Source organism: Aethalodelphis obliquidens, unplaced genomic scaffold (assembly GCF_003676395.1).
Source record: "Aethalodelphis obliquidens isolate GAN/ISIS:26980383/991018 unplaced genomic scaffold, ASM367639v1 scaffold19, whole genome shotgun sequence".
Taxonomy (NCBI): domain Eukaryota; kingdom Metazoa; phylum Chordata; class Mammalia; order Artiodactyla; family Delphinidae; genus Aethalodelphis; species Aethalodelphis obliquidens.
The window spans coordinates 29,040,708-29,066,244 of NW_020837963.1; the positions used below are offsets into that span (position 1 = coordinate 29,040,708).

Sequence of the window (25,537 nt, forward strand, 5' to 3'; positions counted from 1 at the left end):
CATAATTAAAAAAGCAACATAAGCATTCTAAGAAAGCATAAGACGATAATTACAAACCTGTGCTGATGGGCTTAGATAGAAATGTCATTTTTGTGACAATGATAGTAGAAAGGAAGGAGTAGGGAAGGAAGCTATATTGGAACAGTTTCTATATATTATTAGAAATAAGTATTAATCTGAAATAGATATTAAGTATACTGTAATCTCTAGAGAAGCCACTAAGAAAATGTTAAGAATATATGTAGTAAACAAAACAAAACAAGACCAAAAAAAGCATTTAAATGATACACTGGAAGAAGTAAACTTAGACCCTTACCTCTCACCTTACACGAAAAAGTTAACTCAAAATTGATCATGGACTTAAATGTAAGAGCTAAAACAAAACTTTTAGGAGATAACATATGAGAAAATCTTTGAGACCTTGGATTAGGCGAAGATTGTTTTAGATATGACACGAAGAACACAGTCCATAACATTTAAAAATTGATAAATTAGACCTCCTCAAAATTCAAAATGTTTGTGCTTCAAGAGATACCATTAAGAAAAAGAAAGACAAGGGAATTCCCTGGCAGTCCAGTGGTTAGGATTCAGCGCTTTCACCGCCAGGGCCTGGGTTCTACCCTGGGCAGGGAACTAAGATCCCACAAGCCATGCAGCATGTCCAGAAAAAGACAAGCAACGTACGAGACGAACGTATGATAAAGGGCTTATATTTAGAAAATGCAAAGAACACATATCTCAGTAATAAGACAAAAAACCTAGTCAAAAACTGGGTAAAAGATTTAAATAGACATTTCTCCAAGGAAGGTATATGAACGGCTAATAAATACATGGAAATACACTCAACATCATCAGTCACAGGGAATGCCAATGAGATACCATTGCATACCTGTAAAAAATAACAGAGACAATAGCAACTTTTGGAGAGGATGTGGAGAAACTGGAACCCTCACACGTTGCTGGTGGGGACACAGAACAGTGCAGCCACTTCGGCAGTGTCTCTAAAGTTGAACATATGTTTGCCCTAAGGCCCAACAAGTCTGTGCTTAGGCGTCTGCCCAAGAGAAATGAACACATATGTATGTGCACACAAGGGCTTGTGCACAAATGTTCTTAGCAGCATTATGTATAACATCCAAACATTTGAAACAACCTAAACGTCCAGCAACTAGGGAATAGATAGAAAACATGTGGCATACCCATACAATGGAGTATTACTCAGCCAGAAGGAGGAAGGAAGTACGAGTCATGCTAGGACATGGATGAACCTTGAAAACATCACACTGAATCGAAAGGCCAGACACAGAAGACCATGTATTCCGGTTCCATTTGTATGAAGATGTCCAGAAAGGCAACTCTCCAGAAGCAGCCAGCAGCCTGGCTTGGGGATGTTTCTGGTCTGATCTCTTATGCAGGTTCATTAAGTACAGTTTTGTTAAAACGCAGAAGGAGAAAAGTGCTTTTGAAGCGAAGGCTTGTGTGTGCCGTGCACGTTTCCCTCTGTCCGTGGAACACGCGCAGCCCTCTTTCAGGAGTGTTGGGAGAAAATTCTAATTCTGTGTTTACATGACACGAACATAATGCTGATGGGAGAGCTTCTCTTGTGGAATAAAAATGTGTGTGCTTCTCGTTACTTACCTGTTTAGTTAAATTAAGGATTCTCTTCATCAAAACGTGGGCCGCATGCAGGACCAGCCCCAGACGTTTGCCGACCGTGGTGACGTGGGTTCTTCACGTAGGCTGGGCACACAAAATCTTGAGTCCCTTTACCTTTTTCAGTTTGAATTTTGACACAACGTCCTTCCTTCCTTCCAGATTATAATGTGGACTCTTCCACACAGTAAAGAACAAAGAAAGTCTATTCCCCCTTTTAAAACATCCGCCCTTATCAGGCCCGGGGGACCCGGCTAATCACGGCCTGGTCCTGGGACAATGAGCCAAGCTGGCGGGCCAGGCACCCCCCCCCCGGCCGCGGACGCTTATCGCTCCCAGAGCCCGGTGGCCAGCTTTCTTTTGTCCCGAAGCCGGGTAGACAGTGCTGGACACAGTCCTTAGCCGGGGCCTGGGAGGTTTTATCGGCCCAGCCTGCCCTCCCTCCCCACGAAGGCTGCCCCATCTCTGCCCTATCAGGCCCCACAGCCTGTTATTTCAAATACGCAGGAAGGGTGCCTGGAAGAGCCCTGGGCGACAGCTAGAAAGAGGCCTGGCAGGAGGGAAGAGGGGGAGATGCCGCCGGGGCGTCTGCAGCAGACAGGGGCCTCGGCTGTGAACCGCTGGCCCGACGGCTCCCTCTGCTGCCCTGCCGGGGGTAGGGGCTCCAGGGACAGCCCTGTTTCAAGGCCTGCCCCGTCCTTTCTCCATAAGGCGGCTTGGCTGGCCGGCTAGTCTCGAGTCTCTGCAGAGAGTTTCAGCAGAGATGAGAGCTGGGCCCCAGCAGAGGCCTCAGGAGCTGACATCTCGCCTCTGACTGCGTTTGAGGTCGGAGCGTCCTGTGCAGACACGTGCGGCGTCTGCTCAGCTCGGGGACCAAAGTCTAGGGAATGAGAAGGTCACCTAGTGAGGGGCGGGGAGAGCACCCTCCTTCCCCCTCAAGGGTTTTCTCTGGAATCGGTTTTTAGGGAGGAGCCCAGGTAAGACAGCTGGCATCCTCTAGTGTTTAGGGAGAGAAATGAGACTTAAGGGCATTTCCTCTTAATTACTGTCCCTGGGCGAGATTGGTCAGGGAGGGACACGGAGCGTGGCCACGTGTCGGGGCCGCTGTCCGGAGGGGAAGGCCTGCCGTGTGCTGCTGTTGGCACGGCTCCTTGATTTCACAGCGTCAAACTTAGAATCGCCTTTATACGTGCGTTCCTTCTTTTTCCATAGTAGCTGTTGCCAGCAAGCTGTAAACTACCCTATATCACTCAGATTTAAGAACCTAAACTTTAAAGCAAATTAAACTCTTGTTGACATTGTAATAAAAATCAGAATGGAACCGGGCAGCTCAGGAGAAGCGAAGTCAGTTATTTTTGTGGATTTAAGATTGTTTTCTGGGATTCGCAGGCTCCCAGCGCAGCGGAGTGATTTCCTCTTGGCAGACGGTCGGAGCAGAAGAGGCGGTGGACGTGGCTGGAGCGCGGTGGCCGCGCGGGGCGCCACCTGGGTGTTTGCTCTGGCGTCGGCAGGGGCGCTTGCAGCCGCCCTGGAAAAGCCGCGGCCGGGCGGCTGGCCCGCGTTGGAGGCGGGGTGCTGCGCAGGCGGTTTTAATGCGCTTTAGTTTGAGGAAAGAGCTCAAATCCTGTTGTCAGAGTCTGTCTGTTAACTCGGCCTTCGTGCTGGACAGAAAGCCGCAGTTGGGAGCACAGGTCGTCGTCCTTCAGAGCTCGTCCACTGATCAGGCCGCGAAACGCAGAGCAGCTGCCGCCCCCAGCTGTAGCCTGCGATGTTCTTGTGACTCCGTCCTTCCCTCGCTGGAAACGGTGATTTCCACTGGATCACATGCCAGCTTTCCATCCTGCGAGCAGTTTCCTGCCGTGACGCTGCGGAATCACAGAGCTGCAGGGAGACATGCGGATAGAAACTCCGCGATGGGTGAATGTGACAAGCTGGGTGGGCTCCCTGTGGATGGGCTTTGACCTGGGCTCGCGGGCAACCTCTCCCCAGCATCGCACCCCTGCCCTCACCTGCCGTGCCCTCTTCCGCATGGCGTCCTGTTTCTCTCTGCTTTCAAGGCCAGGTCGGCTCACGACCTCTGACTCATAAACAGGCCGACATCCACCGGCCACCACAGTCGGCTGGAGCTGTCCGATCACCACCGTTGCTAAGTCTTCAGAGCCGGCCTTGGGGTCACCCAGACCCCCTGGCTCCTACCTGCCCCGCCAGGACACGGCGACACAGAGGGCAGGAACCGGGCCATGGGGCGCGAGCCTCGCTCCGCAGGCGGCGAGCACTTAACTAAGTGGTAGGAGGGTGAGGAGGAGACTTAAAAATGCAGGATGACATTCCTTCACGGCTCCTTCACTGTCACTGGCTGGTTAGAGGACCCCCTGGATTTAGGAACACGTCCTGCTCACCACGGGGAATTTTACAGACACTTGTGGGATTTTTTAAGGAGTTTTCATCCCTTTGCTTGCATCAGTGATCTCCGCTGGACCAGGGCTTGCTAAATACACAGTGTTTTGATGAAACGTCTTGCCTGTGCTCTTGCGCAGGAAGCTTGTCCGGCAGCTCATGGAGCAGCGGACGGTGGCCAGCAGGGAAGGCGCGGAGCTCAGAGCCCCAGCTCCTGGCCTGAGACTCCTGCCACTTCATCTCGGATCTCTTCATGCCCTGTGACGGAAATGGGCCCCTGATTTATCCTTAAGCTCACTCTGAATCCCACGTGAAAGTCCAGCACAGCTCAGGCACAGCGATGACCCCTCAAGGTGCTGCCATAAGGCCTCGTTTATCTTCAGTCTGAGTTGACACTTACTGTGAACTAATGTTCTACATAGTTTGTTCTCTACGTACTGTTTCCTTTCTTTTTTTTTTTTTTAAGGACGTTATTTCAAGGCTTCTTCAGAAATCAAATTTAGATAAACAGAGAAGGAATTTAAATTTCCAAACACACAGCTCCGCCCCAGGGACAGGAAGATGATGTGCAGGTTACTGTGGTTGTAACTTCACAGCTGGGCAACCAGTGCTCTGAGGCCTGCGGGGCAGACCTTGCCCAGACTCAACCTCGGTGAGGCTCCTGCAAGGGATTAATTCAACCTTCAAAGACGACAGAACCCAACCAGTATTTGCAGATTGCTTGCTCTGCTCCGGCATCGCAGGGCTGTCGAGACACGTGATTGCATCAGACTCCTGACCCCTGCGAAGTTAGAGTGGGGTCTGGGAGAGCAGGTTAAACAGCTAAATAGTATTTACAATATAAACAACAATTCAGGATGACAAAGCAGGGCTCCAGACAGCACCCGATTGGCTGCCCAGTAAATTACGGAGGCCAGTGATTCCAGCGCTCTTGCTTTTAGGTTTGAGGGACTTAGAGATCATTTCAGGAAGGACTTTTCAGAGATGGGAGCTAAGCCTCAGAGGCTGTCTTCTCTACCTCAACTGGCGTCTCTGTTTCACTTGGGAAATTCAGTGTCACTGGGCCTGAGGCCTCTGCAGGACACATTTCCAGCCCTGGGTTCCACGTCTGTCGAGTTCGGGAGCGGTCAATTATAGAACTTCCTCCAGAAACCGGCCTGTAAGACCCTTCCCACGGGGATGTGCCCCTGGTGCCCCCCACCCCCCGGGGGTCCCCGGTCCACAGGCCTGTGCGTCCTTTCCGGGTTCTTGCAAGTGTCGTTAGAAGCGGCTGGGCCGTTCCTCAGGCTGAGAAGTGGGCTTGGGGCAGGGCGGCTCTGCAGGGCTGCTCGTTTGGGTGAGCACCGGGGGCGCGGCGTCATTACGTGAAGTCGACTAGAGTGCGTGCATGCCGGTCCTGCTGATTTGATGTAGAGCTAAGGAAAGCTCCAGTGATGTGCAATTACAGGAAACTTAATGGCCCTTTATACTGAAGGCAGCTTCCATGGCACTTAATATACTTTGATGAATTGCTCATTACGTGCAGTGTTGGAATAGCTTCTGTAAAGATTCATAATTGGGTAATCAATACAAAAATGCAGTCTTGGTTTTTGCCTTTTTCCTACCCCCAGGTCAGTGTGTCCTGAGGATTGTGGGGCCTGTCTCAGTTGCCCGAATTTTCTGACTCCTCGCCTCCCTGTCTATCGGCCTGTTTTTTCCAAATTTGCTAATTTTGAGTCATTTGCCGGCTTGGTGTTGCACACTTTCTTCACGCCGTCTGTGGTTTTTCTGTTCAGATCTTTACCGAGTGAGCAAACAGGATCTGCTGTCGGTTGCTTTTGTCAGCATTCAGAGGTACAGCGTGACCCTCAAGGCGGCCTCGGAGCCGTGAGGAGGGGCAGACTGGCCGCACGGAGGCGGCGGCGGAAGTGGGCTGGCGTCTGGTCTCGGGGGAGCGGTCGGCACGGGCTGGGGGCTGCCCGGGGGGCAGGTGGGCTGCAGGCACGGGCCCTGCGCACCCTCCGTGACGTCCGTCCTGCGCCTACTCGCGCCGGCCGCGGGTGGGGCGCTGGGCGCTTGGCCGGCACTGGCGCTTGGTGCGCAGGTGACCCGTGCGAGCAGGCGGACGGGGCGGCCGCCATGTTCAGGACCCGGACGGTGGAGCCCAGGAGAAGGCTGGGGCCCTGCTACCGCGTGGCGGCCATGTCTGAGTCCGTAGGGACGGCGTGGGAGCCGGGAGCGTGCACCCGCACCCCTGATGGCGCGCGGGGGTGCGCAGGGCTCCCGAGGCCATGGTTTGGACCTTTTGCTGAAATTGAACTGGAGGCGCTGTCCTGTGAACAGCCAAGGTGTCCACGCCGCGCCCCCGCTGCCGGCCTTGCCCCGAGCCACCGGGCCCCGAAATTACTAGTTGTCCTTCCAGAGCCGCCCCGACGATGCCGGGCCCGGACGACACCCACGCCCGGACTGTCCTCCTTAGCCGCGGAGGGCGAGCGCTGCTCTGGGCAGGGACGTGGGAAGGGCCCAGGGCGGCGTCTGCTCCCACAGCCGAGGCCTTGCGGTCCCAGCGCTCTCAGAGCTGGAGCCCTGACGGACGCACGGCCCTAGTGGGCCTGAGGCCCCGCGCATGCGGGGAGGACGGCGGAGGATGGTGCGCTCGCGCGACCCCGCAGGGAACAGTGAGGCCCGGTCGTCGGCTCGCGGCCCTCTCCCCTCCCCCCGCGGCCTGTGCACCCTAAGTGGAGGTGGTCTCGCAGGAATTCAGTCTAGGAAACGGGGAGTTGCACCAATAATAATTTAAAATACTGCTTTAAAAGCAGTATCGCCTGCAAACTATACCGATACAAGTGACAATCTCTGCGCGTTACTTCAGTTCTTTTCTCAGCGCCCCGGAGGAGCCGGGCTGCGCCCAGTGGCCGAGCGCAGCTGTGCCCTCCCTGGGCTGCCCAGGGCCTGTGGTGCAGCACCTCTTCTCAACGGTTTGAACGATAGCTTAGAATATTTTGAAGGTGAGAAGAGTGTGCTTTTCTGTCCACAGGGGTGTAGGCGTGGCCTTTACGGCAGCAGCTCTGGAAAATCGTCTTTAAGGTAAATCTCTTGTGTGGTACCGAAGGCTTCCTGTCTGCCCCCTGTCCATCCCCCAACTAGCCCAGGGACCCCCAGACTCTCGTGGGCTCAAATGCAGTCTTCGGGGATCTACTTAGAACATTCAGTGGGTCTGGGTGGGCCTAAGCATTGGCATCCTCCCAGCTCAGGCGGCACGAGGACCCGGCCTGGGCAGCGGGCATGGCCGGGGGTGGGGAGTGGGGGTGATGGCCGGGCAGAGCGCGGGGCCCTCGTGTCCCTGTCGCTGCAGGACCGTGGGTGCTGAGCCAGCCCGTCCCCAGCTTCTCTCTGATCGTGGTGCTGTTGCTGAATTATGAAAATTCCAGATGTCTGCTGGGGCAGAATGGACAGCGTAAAGGGTCGCGCAGCCCCTCACCCTGATTCAAGGCCGGGTGCGGGGGGGGTAGTAGGGCACTGTCACTGCATCTGCCACCTCGTGCCGAGATGTTTAAAAATCAGTCCCGGACTCGCATCTTTCACCCTGTGTCCCTCAGACACGGGCATCCTTTTTGTTTTTTCCATTTGTTTTGGCTGCGCTGGGTCTTCGTTGTGGTGCGCGGGCTTCTCATTGCGGTGGCTTCTCTTGTTGCGGAGCACGGGCTCTAGGTGTGCGGGCTTCAGTAGTTGTGGCTCGCAGCCTCAGTAGTTGTGGCGTGCAGGCTCAGTAGTTGTGTTGCACGGGCTTAGTTACTCCGTGGCATGTGGGGTCTTCCCAGACCAGGGCTCGAACCCGTGTCCATTGCATTGGCAGGCGGATTCTTAGCCACTGCGCCGCCAGGGAAGTCCGACAGGCGTCCTTTTAAGTGGCCATTTTTTGACACGATCACACCTAACAGAACTACCGATGATGCTCGGGTGAGGTGAGGGTTTAGTTCAAGGTCACAGTTAGCTTTGAGGTGTGGTTTCTTTTCCTGCGAACCCAGCGTCTTCCTGTGCTTCCTTCACGAGCAGCATCTTCTGACCAAAACTGGCACCAGGTGGGGGGTCGGGTCCCATGGGGGCCCAAGTGCCCCAGACTCGGAGTGGGCGTGTCTGACCTCACTGTCCCTTCTGACGCCCCACAAAGTAAGACCAGCCACGTGGTGTGTGTCTTGGGCCTTAGGGCGCCCTGACGTCACGTGCCCGCCACCAGAGCAGGGCCTGTGCTCCCGCAGCCGGGTGACGGGGGCAAACCTGCCAGCCCACGGTGGCTCCTCGTCCGCGTGCATTTATTCTATTTTATTTTTTAATTAAAGTGCTTTTAAAGTTGTTATTTATCCAACTCTGTTAATTGTTGGAATAGGAATTTCATCACTGGGGCAGCGTGTTTTCTAGCGGCACAGAGCAGGCCCTGGAAAAATGCTTGTTGGTGATTTAATGACCCCAGCGAGTAAAGCAGAGTGAGTTTGGCACAGATGAAATAATGGCGCCGGTCACATGGAAAGCATTCACTGGCACACACCAGTGGGAGGGGGGACGAGCCAGGGGACCCTCCCGGTCAGGTGGCCGCCCCCTCCCCACGGGCCCTGGAGTTTCCACGCGGGGCGTTTGCGCTATTTGGCGTATTCAGGCTAAATAAGGAAGCAGCCACGGAGGTAGGACAATTATTCTGTTTTAATGGCTGGCAGCTCCACCTAACAATGGTGTCCATCAGAGCCAAGCCTGCATCCAGCTGGGAGGGTCATATTTTATTAAAACCGTGACTTGTCGTCATCCAGTCCCTCCGCTGTCCCATTCTCTCCTTCCAAAAATAGCAGGCCCCGTGGCAGTGGCTTATTATGATTAAAAAGATAAAAATAAGTGAAGGCTGAAATAGGTCCAGGACACCCGAGGTAACACGAGAACTTACTTTTTAATGAAACTTGAGAAACTGTTTTATTTTCCACTGCTTCACAAAGCATCTCTGGAAAAAAAAAAAGAAAAGCAGAAAAGGATTTTAGTGATGTTGCAACTCTGCATTTTCAGAATTACAGCAGTTGTGATGCGCTCGTGAAAAAATCACCATTTGCAGCCCAGAGTCTCATGGAGGCAGCGCCTCCCGAGGTGGGTGGACAGGGGCGGCTGGTGGACCAGGTACGGCCACACTGTGGACACAGAGGCCACCGGACCAGGGAGACGACTGACCCGGGCCCACCTGTGGGGAGGCGGACTTGCCAGGAGGCCGCCTCTTCCCAAGACACTAAACACCCACACGGGAGCCACCACCTCACGTTTCCTGCACCTGAGCTGGCGCCCCCTCCCAGTGGCACCGGAGCACGTGCTTCCCTGGCTGTGCCCCGATCTCTGAATTGCGGCTTTAATCGTGTTGAACCTCGGCTTAGCTCACGTCCACTTTGCTCCCCGAAGTGAGAACTGAGTGTAAATTCGCAGTGCAAACGGGGACGGCGTGTGTCCATCACCTGGGCCACGTGTGTCCCAGCGGTAACAGAGTCGCCGCAGTGACAGTCCGTACGTCTATTAGGATTCCCAGCCACCACCAAGGGGCTTCCTTATCCACGAATCGTTAGATCTGCAGGCTTAGCGCAGCACATGGCATCTGGAGACTTCCTAGAAGTTAGCTCTTTAAGAAGAGGTTTGGCCTGAGACATCTTTACTTCTGTCCACCCAAATTATCATCCTCTCAGGTTACAATACTAACTTCAGCCAAAGGTGTATTTTCTGGGAAAGTTAGCAAATAGTTTTTTTAATTATCTTTTAGTTATAAGAATGGGAAAGAATGTCCTTCCTGTTTTGTTTTGCTCTTCAAAAAGCTATTCTGGCTTTCCCTTAAAAATAAAAATGTTTTTGATGACTTGTCCTCTGGAAGAATACGCATTTTTCTGTCCCTCGGAGGAAAATGGAGTGGGCAAGTAACCGCAGCTTTTGTGCCATGCGTTTATTTCTGTAGAGTGTTTAATTTGATGGTGAGCTTTGACGGAAAGAATCGTGGTACCTCATGCAGCGTGTGGTGGTGTGTTGGAACGGGGATGGGGACAGAGCTCTATGGGGCCCGCAGTGGAATCGCCAAGACCTTCTTTGTTCCCTGGATTGCTCTTGTTTAAAGGACATCGATGCTTTAAAGAAATCGTTCTCTCCGTGAAAGCAGCATCGCAGAACGTTGTAAAGCCAGAGATGGAAAGAATGACAGTATCCCTGCTGGGCTGGCTGGTTTACTAAGTAGCAGCAGATAAATACTGTTAGTTTTTAAAAATTCGTAGTACAGTTCATTTCCTTATTGGAACTGACATAACTATTGGAAAAGAGAAAGACGCTTTAAAGTGTGTTGTATGTAGTTAAGTATGTAATCATGGAATTTGGCTAGTGTGATAAGCTATATCAACAAATATGTTTTTTTTTTAATTCACACAAAGGTATTATTTGTAAAGTATGGTCCTTATCCGAGTTAATTAAGCTTTTTTTTTCTAAGCGAGGATTAAACAGTGTGGCTAGGTTAACACTGCTGAACTAGATTTCTTATTCTCTAACCTCAAGCCCAGGCCTGAGAAACTAGGATGGTGTCTGTGTGAAGGCCAGCCGGAAGGTTCTAGCACCTGCTTCTCCTGGCCCTTCCTTCCCCAAGCCCCGCAGGCAGGGCCACGTCTCTGCTGGGGTCCCGACAAGGGAAAGGGACAGAGCCCACCGCCCGCTCCCAGCCTGGGGCCAGGCACAGGCAGCTTTCCCGTTGCTTTTTCCGGTCGTCACTCACAGCTGTGTCCGATGAGAGACTAGCGACACTGCCGGTTCTCTGACCAACGAAAGGACGTGGCTGATGTTCTCATTAACCTGAAAACCCTACACAGATACTGGTTCTGATAATAAAGGGATCCACACACACGTTGTCAGAAATAAGGAAACTGAAAGAGTTGAGGTGGCCCTGTCCCTCATCCCGCTTTGTGTCTTGTGGTTGAACCCAGACTTTGCATTAACTGCAGACCAGGGCGGCTGCCACTCACACGCCCAGTCGTTTTCTCTTTTTCCGACAGTCGGTAAATTGAAAGTTCACCAGAAGGTGCTAGAGCACTTCTCTTCCCTTTACCCATGCAGGATGGCGAGCCCGCTGATGGAGGCTTCTCAGCGGCCATCCTGCCACATTGCGACAGACCGAGGGGCTGCCCTGTCGCCAGCCCCTCTGCCCGGGCTGCCTCCCCCAGGGAGGCCCCTGCCGTCCCCGCTGTGTGAGCACTGGTGCGTCTCCTGCCCTCTCTGGTCCCATCCAAAGTAAGAATCAGAGCAGTAGCTGCCCCCCAGAGCTGGGAAGATGCGGGGGCATGCCTTTCCCAGCACACAGAACTCTAACCCAGGAGGAATCTGTTTCTCCCTCTGACATGACTGAGGAGTTCCCCGATTCTTGGGGCAGAAAGAGGCCTTAGTCAAGCCTCCTGTTGTCACAGAGAAAACCTGCAGGCCCCACAGGGGCAGGACAGTCTCAGGGGGGCTTTGGAGGCAGAATGAGGAAAGGACGGGTGGCCTTTGTCCAGCACTTTCCCCACAGCGTGTTCAGGGCGAAGGCCTTGTATCAGGTTTTCTAAAGGAAGGTCACAGGCTGCTCACACGTCTCTGAGTGATGGTTTGAATGCTACAACGTGGACATGGCAAGAACTTAGGTCTGAGAGAAGTTGAAAAAGTAAAGGATGCTTGGCTTCGAGGTTGCCCACTGGCGTCGGAGGAGCCGGGGCCCCGGTGCTGCCCAGGGAACCCGGGCCGGGCCGTCTTTAGAAACAGCTCCACCTTGAAGCCCTCTGTGGCTTCTGTCGCGCCGTAGGGGTTGCTTTATATTTTGACTCTGACCACGTGCTGTCCTGTGTTTCCTGGGGTGTCGGGGACCTGCTGGGTGTCAGGACCCTGGGCTTTCCGTCGTAGTCATTCTTTCCTCTCGCAGAGCAAAGTGATGTTATTATCACTGTGGTCCAAGTCCCGATTATTCAGAGTCGAACACAGAAGCATACATATCGCTTCTTCACTTAGAGTCAGGGAAGCGGGGCTGCTGCTGATAAAGTCCTGGGACCGATAAGGCCGTGACGCTGGCTGTGAGGACCCGCCTCGGGGCTGGGAGGGCGAGAGGCCCCCCGCAGGCCACGGCCCCCGCGCTTCGACGGCCGGCCGCTGCTGCTCGGATGTCAAATCTGAAAACCAAGTCAAGTCGGGTAGAACAGTGAGAAGAGAAGCGTGAGAAGCCCGCCAGGTGCCTCGGCGCGGGGCAGCTCTCGCTCAGAGCCTCCCCGGGCTGCTCGTGTGACAGGCTGGCGCGGCTGCGGCGTTGGGGTGACGTTCCTGCGACAGCGGCCAGCACGCCCCCTCCTGGCGCCGGTACCTGCGCCAGCAGGTTGGTACTGACCAGCTCATCTGCCGTCAGTTCTAGAGCCGGGGCCGTGCTGCTGGCGTGTGGCTCCCCAGGGCAGGGGAAATAGTCCTCGGTCACCTGCAACTTGTCCTCCTTTTTGAAAAAAAGTTTCTGAAGCACGTAAAAGCTATACAGGAAAAATGACTGAAAGAAAAGGTCTTTTTAGCTCAGACACAGCACCGTGTGTGTGTGGTGGCTGGTGGGTGTGTTGATGTTTTGTTCTGTTGAAAGAGAAATGTGCACAGGAAAGGAAAGCAGTGGCTGTGCCCTCGCCTCCCCTCGCCTCTGTGTTCTGACCGGCTTCGCCGCGGAGGACGTGAGGACCAGGGACAGAAGGGACCTGGGGGTGGGGGCAGGCCCGGGAGGAGGGGACGAACAGGCAGGGGTCCCGAGGGCTGGGCTGTGCCCGTCCACCTTTCCCCTGCGCCTTCCCGACTTTCCCGGTGAGCACTGAGAGGAGAGCAGTTCACGCCGGCCCTGTGGATCTGCCCGTGGAGCCGGGAGGGAGCAGCCTGGAAGCTCCCAGAGCCGCGGGGCGTGCGGCCCCAAGTCCCGATCTCAGCTTCTCCCCTGTCACTCAAGGGCAGCGGCCCCGTTCCCACTGGCCAGGCCTCCATCGTCACACTGCCTGCCTTGTCTTTCTCGAGGGGTTGCTGCAGAATGAAGAATGATGTACGTGCGAGGGCTTAGAAATGAACGCTGAAGGCTGCGTAGGTGTTGGGTAAATCCGTGGTTTGTTCGTTCCTTAAGATATGTCTTGAGATCCTTAGTTTAGCATTCAGAAACCAAGCACTCAGAAACGTGGGAGCACTTTGCTTAAAGGTTAGGCGTCGAGAGGGGAGAAATACATAAAAACTGTTTGGACTCACAGTTCCTTTTAGGTTTGCACTGTTCTCAAGACAGTCACACAAAACCCACACGTGAAACCTGAGAGATGAACCGTGGATGTTTCACTACAACGTGAAGCTCTGACGCCAACTGTTCTCAAAGGGGGGCTCAAAAGAAGAAACTCAGATATGAAAGTACAAATATTTTACTTTAAAAAGGACGTTTCACCTTATTAGTTAATTTACATGCTCATTTACGAATAGCAGAGACATCTTTCTATAGTGTCAGGAAGGATATTTACAAATGTCATGCAAGTACAGGTGAAAAGCTATGCCTGTACTTTGTACATGTTAGTTTTGGTATTTTAAAAAATGCTGACTTCCTTTTCTCTCAATTCCAGATTTATATAGAGAGGTGGATTTGTGTGTGTGTATCAGATACACACAGAACACCCTGCGTACATACCCCAGATTGAAACAACAATTCAAACTGCCACATGAGTTTTAGAAAAAAAACAAGAGTTTCCACCTTAGGAGCATTTTAGAGAAAAATTAAATATAAGGGAAAAAACCCTTCTTATTAAATTGTGGTATAACAGCTCACCACATCCTGTTGCAAGGACATCTGACGTGAAGCGGAGCAAAGGTTCCTCTTTCAGGTTCCTGACGATCCGTGAGGGTCACATGTTACCTGCAGTTCAAAATACTTCTGTAAAGATAAAAAAACCTCTGTGTCGGTGGAAAAGCTGAATAAGAAGATGGAAATTATCAGTAGAGAGAAGACATCGTGGGAAATCGTAGGTGTCATCGGCACAACCATATCAAAGAGAGAAAGCCACCCCCAAAATAACCCACACAGAGCCCCGCGGCCGGGACTGATACGGGCTCGGACCCATGACCTCACGGAGGGAAGATAGGATGTGGCTGGGAGGCGGCGGGGCCCCAGGACCCTGTGCTTCGCGCCCTCGCCCACCGTCAAAGGCCCCTCCACCTCAGCAGCCCTTCCCTGATGTGGTCTTTCTTTATCCATCTGTGAAATGGGACCGTCATGGCTTCCCTACAGGATTCCTGTCCAGATTGTGTCTCTGGAAGAGAGTGAGGTCTGGGCGTCCACCCTCAGCCGTGTGGACGCTGTGTGAAGCGTCATCTGCCGTGGGGCTCCTGGCCGTCCAGCTTCACTTTGGGCAGCTGCCCGGCTCAGGCCCCGCGGCGCTCAGGGAAGATGCTGGAGGATGTTTGTGCGTGTGGGGTGGTTCTTGAGTCTGTTCCTAAAAGGAATGAAACCCTGTGACTCCAGCCTGACCTTGCCAGGTGTGGACAGCAGTGGGTCCAGCTGACAGGTTGTCCTCAGGGAGGCTCGTCAGATACCACTGACCCGCCGTGATGGGCAAGAGCTTCGGCTGCCCTGGCGCATCCCGTGCCGCTGTCCTGAGGGCTCCCGACGGGGCCAAAGGAGGACAGGGCCGAGCCTCACTCAGAGAGTAGCCACGCCATGGCCTGCGTCTGGGCCCAGAATGTCCAGCACACATCGAGCAATGGCGCCCCCTCTGAGGTTCAGGTGCCCCAGTGGGTAGTAGGGGGAAGCCCACTTCTGAGGCTCCTTCCCCTTTTCTCTTGTCAGACAGATGTTATTTTTCCTGTGGTCTGCATAACCCTGAGTAACTAAAAGATTCTCAGCTACTCTGCTGCTGCCTTACTACCCCTCAGGCCTCCCTCCCAATTCCCCTCATTATTACTCCTCAGGCCTCCCGCCCAATCCCCTTCATCATTACCCCTCAGGCCTCCCTCCCAATACCTGTCATTATTACCCCTCAGGACTCCCTCCCAATTCCCTTCATTATTACTCCTCAGGACTCCTTCCCAATTCCCTTCATCATTACCCCTCAGGCCTCGTTCCCAATTCCTGTCATTATTACCCCTCAGGCCTCCCTCTCAGATCCCTTCATTATTACCCCTCAGGCCTCCATCCCAATTCCCTTCATCATTACCCCTCAGGCCTCATTCCCAATTCCTGTCATTATTACCCCTCAGGCCTCCCTCTCAGATCCCTTCATTATTACCCCTCAGGCCTCCCTCCCAATTCCCTTCATTATTACTCCTCAGGTCTTCCTCCCAATTCCATTCATTATTACCCCTCAGGCCTCCTTCCCAATTCCCTTCATCATTACCCCTACGGCCTCCCTCCCAATTCCTGTCATTACCCCTCAGGCCTTCCACCAATTCCTGTCATTATTAACCCTCAGGCCTCCCGCCCAATTCCTGTTATTATTACGCATCAGGCCTCTTTCCTAATCCCTTTCATTATTACTCCTCAGGCCTTCCTCCCAATTCCCTTCATTATTACCCCTCAGGCCTCCCTCCCAATCCCCTTCATTATTACCCCTCAGGCCTCCCTCCCACTCCCCTTCATTATTACCCCTCAGGTCTCCCTCCCAATTCCTGTCATTATTACCCCTCAGGCCTTCCTCCAAATCCTGTCATTATTACTCCTCAGGCCTCCTTCCAATCCCCTTAATTATTACCCCTCAGGCCTCCCTCCCAATTCCTGTCATTATTACCCCTCAGGCCTCCCTCCCACTCCCCTTCATCATTACCCCTCAGGTTTCCTCCCAGTCCCCTTCGTTATTACCCCTCAGGCCTCCATCCCAATCCCCTTCATTATTACCCCTCAGGCCTCCTTCCCAATTCCCTTCATTATTACCCCTCAGGCCTCCCTCCCAATTCCTCTCATTATTACCCCTCAGGCCTCCCTCCTAATCCCCTTCATTATTACCCCTCAGGCCTCCCTCCCAATCCCCCTCATTATTACTCCTCAGGCATCCCTCCCAATCCCCTTCATTATTACCCCTCAGGCCTCCCTCCCAATACCTGTCATTATTACTCCTCAGGCATCCCTCCCAATCCCCTTCATTATTACCCCTCAGGCCTCCCTCCCAATCCCCCTCATTATTACTCCTCAGGTCTCCCTCCCAATTCCTGTCATTATTACCCCTCAGGCCTCCTTCCCAATCCCCCTCATTATTACTCCTCAGGCCTCCCTCCTAATCCCCTTCATTATTACCCCTCAGGCCTCCCGCCCAATTCCTGTCATTATTACCCCTCAGACATTTTTCTACCCCTCTTGCTGGTCTTACTAGAATCAGATTTCTGCTCTGGGACTTTCATCGTCCTAAACCCTTAGTGGGAAGGCATTCCCCAGTTCTGTGTGGTACGATTGAACTTTCACGCCTCCTCTTCATGTGGGACCTTGTTTACCACTGTTCCCACCGTGCAGGGCCTGCTTTGAGGTTTTGACTCTAATTTCTCTTCTGGGTGGAGGTGGCCCCGCCGCCTCCCTTCCCCCCTCCCAGTAGCACCTGCCACCCTGTGGGAGGGACTCTGGCCCATGTGTGGCCCCAAACCTTTCGCTTTTCTCAGAACCGGTTAGGAAGCCCAGCTGGGCCCACGGCCTAGGCTGCTTTAGGACAAATGCGATGGTGGCCACGAAAGCACCTTGTAAACTGTCGCTTGCTGAGTGAATACAGGGCGCAGGGCTCTGTGGTGCCAGTGCTGTCACACCTCGTGTGTGGGTCCCCCCCACACACACACTGTATCTTTCTAGTACGTTCCACACGCTTGGCCTGAGACAGAGACACCCTGCCTGCAGGTGCGGCCTGTCCTGACCCAGACCAAACCCCCAAGAGACCGGGACGTTGTGAGTGTTCTTGTCAGAATGTTCTTTCATGGTGACGTTCTTCGAGGTGTGGACGGAGAGGAGCTCTGGCCCTGGTGGCCCGAGTCCCGCCACCCCATGCCCCGGGCGGCCGAGTGGCACAGAGACGGCCCACCACCCAGGAGCTGCCCGCGCCCTGGGCCTCGTCCTGGCCTCCTTGGTGGCCGGGTGAGCACAGTCCCTCCGCTGTTTACCGTGCGAGGCAGGGCCGGCTGCAGAGGACGTGTGGTGCACATCAGGCGGCCGTGTTGGTCAGGCGTGTCCCCTGCAGGCCGCTGCCTGGCGCCCCCTTCCCGCGTGCTGGCGGCCCCTCGGGAGGAGCCCGGGTCTGGGGTCCGCAGGGCGGGCTCCTGACTGAACCAGGGCCAGCGCGTTCTGTTATCAGTTCCCGTGACACAATTCCTGGTTCCCCCGCTGGGCCTTATTATTGTTATTCTTAAAAATAGTTGGGGGGGGGGGTGTTGAAAGGCAGTTTGGGGAAGGGAGTGGGCTCGGGAAACGCACTCCACTAATTGCTCCAGGAAGCCGCCCTGGGCTGGGCGGGGGCCCTGCAGAAACACACGTTTATCTGGCAGTAGAGGGAGCCCAGGCAGTTCCATGACGCAGGCACGTCCCCACCTCTGAGCCCTGCGAGTGGTGGTGACAGCCTCTGGGCAGCATTTCCCCATCTGGTGCCGTGATGGGGGGCAGATGCCGTGCAGGTCACTCCCGTGGCCTTTGCCAGCTCCTCTCACTTCCCCTCCGGCTGCCAAAAATCACAGGCCGATCGTGGACACGAACAACGGGACAGACGTGAAGGAAGAGCCCCGAACAAAGGGAGGCCCAGGCCCGGGAGGCCAGCGCTCCTCCCCGAGCTGCCCTGGCCCGTCTGACCACGAGGCCACGGAGAGGGGCCCACGGGGCGAGGACTTCACCGGGGTGCTTCCGCTGCAGGGTTTATCTTTTGTTTTCGCAAACCTGCGGGAGCACAGGCTGCGCACCGGCGCCTGGGTCAGTTGTCGGGACCTGAGGCCGAGGCCTAACTGGTGTCTGGAATCACAGTGCCGGCTCCCGGGCAGCTGTGTCCTGCCGGCTCAGGACACCTCATCCTCTGGGGACACCTTTTCACAGGCTGAACATAACTGACTGATGGAATTTCTGGTGATTTATGTAAGCTCGTGTGCAGAGTCCTGTCTCTCTAATGCTCTCTATTTTTGTTTTCTTGCAGTAAACGAGATAATACGAAACGACCTCTCCAGTACCAACCTCCACTCGTAGTCGGCAATTGGGACTCTCAGAAGCTGCGTGGTGTTGATTCGACGGTGACAACTGAGTCAACAGACTGAACTCACACCTGGTACCACTCGGAACTTCCACCTTAGTGAAGGCTTAGATCATTCGTACAAAGAAGTAGCTCAAGGAAGGAAGAAAAGACCACTCCATCTTCTGAAGGAAAGTCATCTCAAGAAGGAGACGAAGGTGGGTGGGTAGGGGAAGCACAGAAGACAGACCGTGTGATGCGCCCCTCGTGACCGCAACCCGACGTGGCAGCCTGACCCCAAGCGTACCCTTCAGGCACCCCTGCATTTCATACTGGAAGTGCCTTATTTAAGCAGACCGCAGCAGCCGGGCATCATGGGATTGAGCATTGAACTGGCTACCAGGAGAGTATCTGTAAGAGCAAAAGCTGTAAAGACATTTCGTCATGAGGCTTCATCCTATGTATAAATTAAGAGAATACTGGCTAGCCGGGCATGGTGAGGAAAACCTAACACGTTTCCTACTTTCTTCACCTTTTCCTGGGCTGTAATATACAATTCTGTTGCCTTACTTGGTGCATTTCAGAACTCTTCCAAGGTGTCATCTCAGCTCTTTCATGACTGCCTTCCCTACCCTGTGTTACTCAAGCCTTAGGGCTGTTCATTGTAGCATGTTAGGATTTTGTTTTTAATCTGGCTTCGAACATAGCACAGGTAAGTTGAATAGCACAAGGTAGGTTACTGGACAAAAAAAGAAATCTATCTGTCTCGGGATGGATCTTGAATTTGCATGCGTGTACATCTATAGCCGTGTATTTATGTATAAGCATAACGGAGGTGGTGATACTCACTCTTCGCCCAGCAAGGGCGTCCATGTCAGCAATAACCAGTATCCATTCTGGAAAATTCACCTGAGGCTCCAAACCCAGCTTCCCAGCCACTTCCGAGGGGGCGTCACCCACCCCCCGGGAGGTCTGTGTGTTTCCCTCTCCTGCAGTTAACCAAGCACTTTAAAAGCCGGGAGAGGTGCGTCCACAATACCGTCTGTTACCAAACAGCAAAATTGGAAAGAAACTATAAATAACGTTACAGAAGGAGTGTAATATATTTGTTCAGCTGTAAGATTATTATTTCACAGAAGCCTTATAACTCTGCTTCATCTAAGGAAACGATAACCAAAAACAGCGTTTAATATGTGGTGACTGTAGTGTGTTTCCAGACTAGTTACTGTTACCAGATAGGTTAGTGTGAGCTTTACTACTGCATTTTGTACCCTTAACAGCTTAGTACGCGTTATTGCTAGCAGTGACCTGTCGTTTCATGTAACCAAAAAGCATGGTTTTAACGAAAACATGTTTAACCTGATGACTGTGCCTTAGGAACTCACGGCCCCTCCTGGAACTCCGCCCAATCGGCACCCTCGGGGGAGGTGACAAGTCCTGTCACCAGACTCGGCGTTTTGGTGGGGAAAGCGCTCTCCCACAGAAAGAATTATTTTAAAAATGTTCTTCTGTACGATCATGTCTTACTTTTTTTTAAGTCACAGAACCGAAAATCTGAAAGCCATATTTGTAACATTTGCACATTACTGTGAAGAGCTGAAGATATATGGCTTCGTGTACATATGACCCTGCCTTCCCGCCTGAAGCCCTGCCCTGCATTTAGCCTCCTAGGAGTTGCATGAGACATTTCTCGGGAGACTGTCCTATGGAAAGGAAGTGTTTGATACTGTGTTAGCTCTCTTTGTAGTTAGAAAATCGATTCAATAAAGCAATATTTTTTTGCTGGACAATCTTAGTTTGAGAGTGATTCTTCCCACGTGTGGAAAATCCTTCTCTGTTCTTAAGCGCGTTCTCTGCTGTAGGTCCGTGTACTTCTGTGTCTGTAAGAGGGGCTTCCCGCTGAGCAGTGTGAGGGGTGTGTCTTTCCTCCTTCCACGTCGGGGAGGCCGTCAGCATCTCTGCCCAGAGACGGAGCCTGGCGAGGCCTCCCACGCTCACAGGAGACCCGCCATCGCCGTACGGGACGAGGCGAGTGGCCGCCTGGCTTTGCCGTCTCCTTCTACTTCTTGCAGCACCCTCCCTGCCCCTACCCCCAGCCCCTGCCTCAGGCTTGGGTGGGAGAATAGCAGCTAGTTGTTGGTAAAGCAAGCGTGACCCCTGGAGCTTCTCTAGGGATGAGTGCCCTGAATTATGCAAACAATATCTTGCATTCAGGACTTTCAAACCGCAAGAATTCCTGTTTCTCTGGCCAGAAGGTTTACAGCTTGAGGTAAAATCCTAGAAGAATCTCATCAACGCAGTTAGCAACAGACTCTCCCAGCCGTTTCTGTGTCGACGCATTTGAAGGGAACCCAACGCTAATGTCCACAGGAGCTTGGGGAATCGGGGACACACGCAGAGGGCCTGGTGGGGTTGTGGACAAGGTACCCTCGAGCCCCCAGGTCCGGCTGGAGAGCCGGGCCCCAAAGGGAGTCCTGGAGGCTGGGGGGCGCAGAGGAGGGCAGAGCTCCGCCCGCCTCGCTGAAGAGTGTGCTGGAGGCTGTTAGTTTCAACGTGAGTTTTTACAAGCCCACCCCCATTCCCAACAACAGCATTTTATATTCCAGAAATAAAAATGCACATTTATAAAACGATGCTTTCTGCAGAGGAGGCTGGGCTTCTGCGAATACACATTTACTTAGTGTTGTTTCTTCTCTGTTGCTCTTGAATAATAAGGAAAGATGCCCAGCAGCTTGTTTCCTGCGGGCAGCTACTGCGTTTCGCTCAAGCGTATAGACCCGGAGCGTCGGGTCACTTCCCGCCCGCGACGTCCGGGGTGACCTCGGCCCTGCAGGAACCGGGCAGGTGCGGCCCCAGAGCCGCTGACACGGGACAAGCGGGGCAGCCTCGAGGGGCTGCCCTGCTGACCTCCCCTCTCTCCCCCTCCCGCGCTGCCTGCGGTTCCAGCCCGGCCCCAGCCCAGGACGGGACAGTGTGAAGAAAATCTGCTAAACGTCAGACCAAGTGCAGCCCGAGCAGAGCTCGCCGTGGGAGCACCCCTGTCTGTCCGAGGGCGCCCCTGACCTGAGGAGGCGGGTCCCCGGCTGGTTGGAAGACTTCCTGCAGCCCCCGATCCTGTCACCCAGACAGGCTGCTCCCTCCCCCCACCTGGGATGCGTGGGCCCCGCCCTGGCTTCGAGGAGGGACCCGCGGGCCCAGCTGCTTCGGTCCGGTGGATCCCTGCTGTTGGCCCCAGCCAACAATACTGCAAGGAGGGGGTCTCTGCGCCACTCTCATTACATATTCCTTCAGAAATACGTTCCACGTTGCAATATATAAACTGCATTTGAGTTGATGTGTTTGCGGAGAAGAAATTGAAAGAAGAAAGACCGGAGCGGCTGAAGCGGAGAGAAAAGGGCCAGATGTGGGAGAAGTCCTTGCTCCACTGTGTTTTTTCAATTAAGGTAAAATTCACAGAAGGTGAAATGAGCCGATTTAAAGTGCACAGTTCGGGGCATTGGGTACCTTCACAGTGTTGTGTGGCCACCACCTGTGTCCCCAGAAGGAAACCCTGTGCCTGTGAGCCGTCCCTCCCCACCCCGTCTCCAGCCCCCGGGAACCACGTTAATTCTGCGCGTGGGTTCCTACGGGCTGGATGCTTCGTGGCCTCTTTCGCGGGGCAGAGTGATTTCAAGTTTCGTCCACATCACGGCACTTATCACAGCTTCGTTCCTTGTGGCCAGATACTACCCACTGTGCGGATGGACCACACTTTGTGTCCATCATCAGCCGATGGACATCTGGGCTGTTTCCACCTTTTGGCTACTGTGAGTAACGCTGCTCTGAACATTCGTATGAGTTTTTGTTCCAGCCCCTGTTTGCAGTTCTCTGGGGTACACACCTGGGAGTGGAATTCCTGGTAATATTGTAATTGTGTGTTTTCCTTCTTGAAGAACTGCTTTCCCGTGTTCAATTTTTAGATTATCCGTCCCTCAGACAGTCTCTGGATCACTAACCTAACCTGGGATCACATATGTGAAGCACGTTGTATTTATAATTCTTTGTGCCAAAAAAATTACACTAACGATAAGATGACTACGTGTTCGTTGATGCCCATGCAGCTCTCACCCGTGCCCTCCACAGCCTCTTGGGTGGAATCAACCTGTCCTGGTTCCTGCCAGGAAACTGGGGCCTCTGCCTGGGAGCCTGAGTTGTTCAGGTGGTACCAACCAGGCCCCAGATTACACGTGTGTCTTTTGCTTCACACGTCCAAATTCCAAGAGCGGAGAAAAGCGCCTCACGGGGGCCACCGGCGCCTCAGCCCGTTTCTTGAAGAACGGAGCTGCTGCAGGCATCTCACACGACCTCCCTGCTGACGGTGGGATCTGCCACAGGGCCCTTCTGCAAACAGAGCTGCAGACACCCGCCTCACACACACACACGCCCATAGAATCTCCCATCCTCCAGCAGCTGCTGTGTTTTGGAGGCTGTGACCACAGGTCTTCAAGCGTCGTGGCCTCCGCAGGGCTGCAGGGCTGCAGCTCGTGGTCATGACCTTAATTACCAGGGCACATCGGTCCTCAGCGGCCACTCCTCGTTTTTTCCAAAGAGGAGGAGGAAGAACACTAACGAGCATCTGTTGGGGTGGGGGGGAAGGCTAAGTCACATGCGGGAGGTGGGAGCTGGGGCGTGTGAGCCCCCATCCTCAGCTGCCTCTGCCCTCACATGCGTGTCGTTTGTGTTCGGGGTTTGTTGAGCTTCAAGGATCCGTGGCTTTATGGTTTTCAGCAAAAGTGGAACACGGCAGCCACGATCCCGTCCAGTGTTTCTACCCCTCCTTCCGCAGCTGTAATCACGCACACGAGGCTGCGTGAAGTCCGTCCACAGTCCACCGACGCTCAGTTCTGCAGACTTCTTCTGTTTTGCTTTCCTTAGTTTCTCGTGCTGTGTCCTCTTCCACGGCATCCAATCTCCTGTGGCTCTGGAGTGTTTCAGTCCCGACACTGCAGCCTTTAATGCGAGAAGCTTGTTTGTTACCGTGTTAACTCACTCCTCTGACTTCCTGAACACGTAGGAGGTAATTATAATACCTGTTTTAATATCCTCGTTTGCTAACTCCATGATGGGTGTGGTATTTAGTTGATTTTCATGGACTGATTTTTCGTCTCATTTGGATTGTAATTTCCTGCCTCTTTGCATGATCAGAGGTCAGACATTGTGAATTTTGCCTGCCTGAGGGCTGGGTATGTTCTGTGTTCTTAATGAATGCTCGTTCTGGGATGCAGTGTAAGTCACTTGGAAAGTTTTGATCCTTTTGGGTCTTTTTAGCTTTTAGAGTTTGTGTGATGGGAACACTTAGGCCGAGGCTAATTTTTCCCACTCACAGGGCAAAACCCTTCCGAGGACACTCCCCGACGCCCTGTGAAGTATGTACCACGTGTGTCAGGCTCGTGTGGGGACCGAGCATCTCTCCCTTTAATCCTTTAGGACCACCGCTCTTTACTAGAACTTGAGGGGACTCCCTCCCATGCCTGTGTGGGTCAGGACTCACCCACAGCCCGAAGACGAACCCTCTGCAGGTCTCCAAGCCCCGTTCTGGGCAACCCGCTCCTCTGCGGTAACGCCCCTAAGCTTGGAGCAGCCTCGACAGCCCTGCCCCGCCCTCTCGTCTCCTCAACTGTGGAAGGCTCTGCTGGGGTCCATCTCCCCACACCGGGGGCTGGAACACCCTCTGCAGGCCGCAGCCTGGGCCGCCGCCGGGTGCCCCTCTCAGGCATCACTGTTCTTCGTTGCCTGATGGCTAACGTCTAACACATGTTTCATGTATGTTTTCCAGTTTTCACTGTTTTGGGTGGGAGGGTAAATCTGGGCCCTGTTAGTCCACCTTGACTGAAAGCAGACGTTCTGACGCTTGACTTCTCAAAGCTTCTTCGGTAGGCCAAATTTTAATCAGAGAAGTAGTCAGTCTTCCATTTTCCCTGCGTTTTATATCATATAACAATAATGCTATTCACATAAAAACTACACGTCTAGCCAAGAGAGTGGCCCGTGATCACCAGACGTGCCTCGGGGCCTCGTATAATTTTAACCGGAAGGGAAGCGTCAAACAGAGGCTGAAAAACGGCCTTAGCTGCCAAGTATGCTTTTTACTTGGAGGAAGAACAAAAGAGTCCTGGTCATGGCTTTTCAAAACGCAACAGAGAAGAAAAACACGTATCTGTGTTCAGGTGGCGTGAGACCCTTCTCACACGGCCCTGGTGTCCTGCTGTCCCTGTGACAGGAAGACAGGAAGCTCACAGCCGCGGCCTCTCCCAGGTCAAAGCCGCTATCAGGCTCATCCCGGACGACACGGACCCAAGACTAACACAGTGGGCTGTCGGCGCATCTAAGCTTCACACCCAGAAATGAGGGTCTGTGAACTTCATGGGCGCAGCTACCTTTTGTGTTTTCATGTACTGTGCCTGGAAAACAATGTCAGCTGAGACTACGTTCGTTTGGAATTTGGAACAATTAGACGTTAATGGTATTTGGCTGGTTCAAGTTCACTTTTAGACTTTCTAGTGAGAAAGGGGTTTGCGAGCAATTTAATCACTTAAAAAAAGAATGTAAGTGGCGTTAAGGTCGTTGGGAACATTCATTGTTTGCATACAGATAAGGCTGCTAATTATGATTTTTTTCCTATTCATTGTAGTAGGCCCAGCAGGACTTTGACTTGAAAATATACCATTAGTAATTAGTTCCTGTAACTACATATACTTGAAAGGCATAAAGTAAAATTTTTAAAAGTATACCCTCTAATCCAAACCTCTCACTAATTTCTACTCACTCCACTTAATCTAGATAATAACAGTACAAGGTGAATTCCCTGGCGGTCCAGTGGTTAGGACTCCGGGCTTCCACTTCAGGGGGCACGGGTTCGATCCCAGGTTGGGGAATTAAGATCCCACAAGCTGCACGGCGCAGCCTAAATAAATAAATACTTAAAATTTTAAATAAAAAGAAACGGTACATGGCTCATGTACACGATTCAATGACACTTTCCAAAGTTATTTTCAAATGCGCTCTACGTCATTTGATACTCAAAGCCATCCCGTGAGGGAGGTGAGACAAATGAAACCCCCAGTCGACAGGTGAAGTTACTGAGGCCTCGGGGGAGGAAATTGTCTCTGCTAACTTGTGGCTTTCTCCCTGTGCTCGTGCTTTGAGGAGAGAGAACTGACATCCATCCACACATCCACCCATCCATCCACCCTTCCATCCATCCACCCATCCATCCATCCACCCATCCATCCATCCACCCACCCATCCACCCATCCATCCACCATCCATCCACCCATCCATCCACC

The 25,537-nt window shown here is 53.2% G+C and overlaps 1 protein-coding gene across 5 annotated transcripts in view; it reads left to right on the top strand.

Annotated features, from left to right (window-relative positions):
- The window catches only part of NFATC1 (nuclear factor of activated T cells 1), a 101,729-nt gene extending 81,727 nt beyond the window's left edge, over positions 1–20,002 (top strand). For all 5 annotated transcript variants that reach the window (XM_027118813.1, XM_027118815.1, XM_027118816.1 and 2 more), the window contains one exon: positions 18,180–20,002. In XM_027118813.1, the coding sequence (XP_026974614.1) occupies positions 18,180–18,229 (50 nt within the window). In that variant the 3' untranslated portion in view covers positions 18,230–20,002. The remainder of the gene's footprint in view (positions 1–18,179) is intronic.
- Positions 20,003–25,537: the final 5,535 nt, after the last annotated feature.